This window comes from Condylura cristata, unplaced genomic scaffold (genome assembly GCF_000260355.1).
Source record: "Condylura cristata isolate star-nosed mole 26May11 unplaced genomic scaffold, ConCri1.0 scaffold00027, whole genome shotgun sequence".
NCBI lineage: Eukaryota > Metazoa > Chordata > Mammalia > Eulipotyphla > Talpidae > Condylura > Condylura cristata.
Genome location: NW_004567128.1, coordinates 19,623,342 through 19,624,731, shown reverse-complemented (window position 1 = coordinate 19,624,731; position 1,390 = coordinate 19,623,342). Strand labels below are relative to the sequence as shown.

Below are 1,390 nucleotides of genomic sequence, written 5' to 3'. Positions count from 1 at the left end.
CTCCCTTGACCCCCCTCCTCTCAACTGCGGAGTAACGGATTCTACCTCAGCATTTCGACTTCCGGTCCCATCTGAGGGACATCCGCCATCCAACTGCCATCTAACCCAGCAGCCAGATTGCCTCTGGTCTCTCTAGCGATCTATTCCTAGAAACTTTCTGAGGCCCCGGCCGCCTTAGCTGCCATCTGCAGACTTCATCTTCACCACTGTGCCTGCGCTAGCCAGCCGTGATGAGTGCGCAGTCACAAGTGCTCCAGAACTACCACTCTGATTGCGAGGCCACCATCAACTTCCAGATAAACCTGGAGCTCTACGCCGCCTACATTTACTTTTCCATGGCTTCCTTCTTCAATCAAGATGATGTGGGCTTGAAGCACTTCGCTGAATACTTTCAGCAGCAGTTCCTGAAGGAAAAGCAACACGCTGAGAAGCTGATGGAGTACCAAAACATGAGAGGCGGCCGCATCCGTCTCCAAGATGTCCAGAAGCCAGAGCGTGAGACCTGGAATAGCGGCTTGAAGGCCATGGAGTGCACCCTGCACCTGAAGAAGAGCGTGAACCAGAACCTGCTGAATCTGCACCAGCTGGCCACTGAGATGCAAGACCCCCAACTGTGTGATTTCCTGGATCGCAGCTACCTGCATGAGCAAGTCGTAGCCATCAAAGAGGTCGGTGACCACCTGACCAACCTGCGCAAGATGGGGGCTTCGGAATCCTGCATGGCAGAGTACCTCTTTGACAAGTTCACCCTGGGGGACCCCAAGAACTGAGACTGGACTGTCTTGCCCGTATCACGGGGAACATGGTGCCTCCCCCTGGTCACCATGTGGGGCATGCCGTTTGCAATATTGCCCTTTAAAAAGTTCGTTTCAGTTTCTTCATTTTCGTTTTTCTTTCTTTCAGTTTTACCAGTTTTCCAGTAAAGTTATTGGTCCTTTAATAAAGTTACCTGGTTTATGTTTATGTGCAAGACTCTCACCTTTTATGATTTAAACAGGTACCAGGAGAATTTCCATCTACCCATGCCCCATCCTTATACAGCTCTGGGTCTCCAGGGATGAAGGGAGGAGGGCCCCTTAGAATCAAAAGTTAACTTCCCCCTTATAAAGAGCATGGGAGTGGGGAGTGTGGTTGGGTGGGAAGGAGGGAGGTATGGGAGGAAAGGAGAGAGGGAGGGTGGTGAGGGAGGGAGGGAGGGAGGCTGAGTGGATAGGGGGTGGGGAGGGAAGGAGGGTAGATGGGGTGGGGAGGGAGGGAGGGTGGGTAGTCTGGGGTCCTTGTACTTTCGGTGCAAATTTATGGTAAAAGTACACACAAAAAAGCTATGGTATGACAGAGACATTTTATGGGGGTGGAGTGAGGAATGGGATCAAAAATGGGGGGGTACATA

At 51.8% G+C, this 1,390-nt stretch overlaps 1 protein-coding gene across 1 annotated transcript; it reads left to right on the top strand.

Annotated features, from left to right (window-relative positions):
* Positions 1-230: 230 nt before the first annotated feature.
* On the top strand, positions 231-770 carry LOC101619169 (ferritin heavy chain-like). Its single transcript, XM_012730251.1, has one exon. It carries the CDS (start codon positions 231-233, stop codon positions 768-770), a length of 540 nt encoding a protein of 179 aa, XP_012585705.1.
* The last annotated feature ends 620 nt before the right edge of the window (positions 771-1,390 follow it).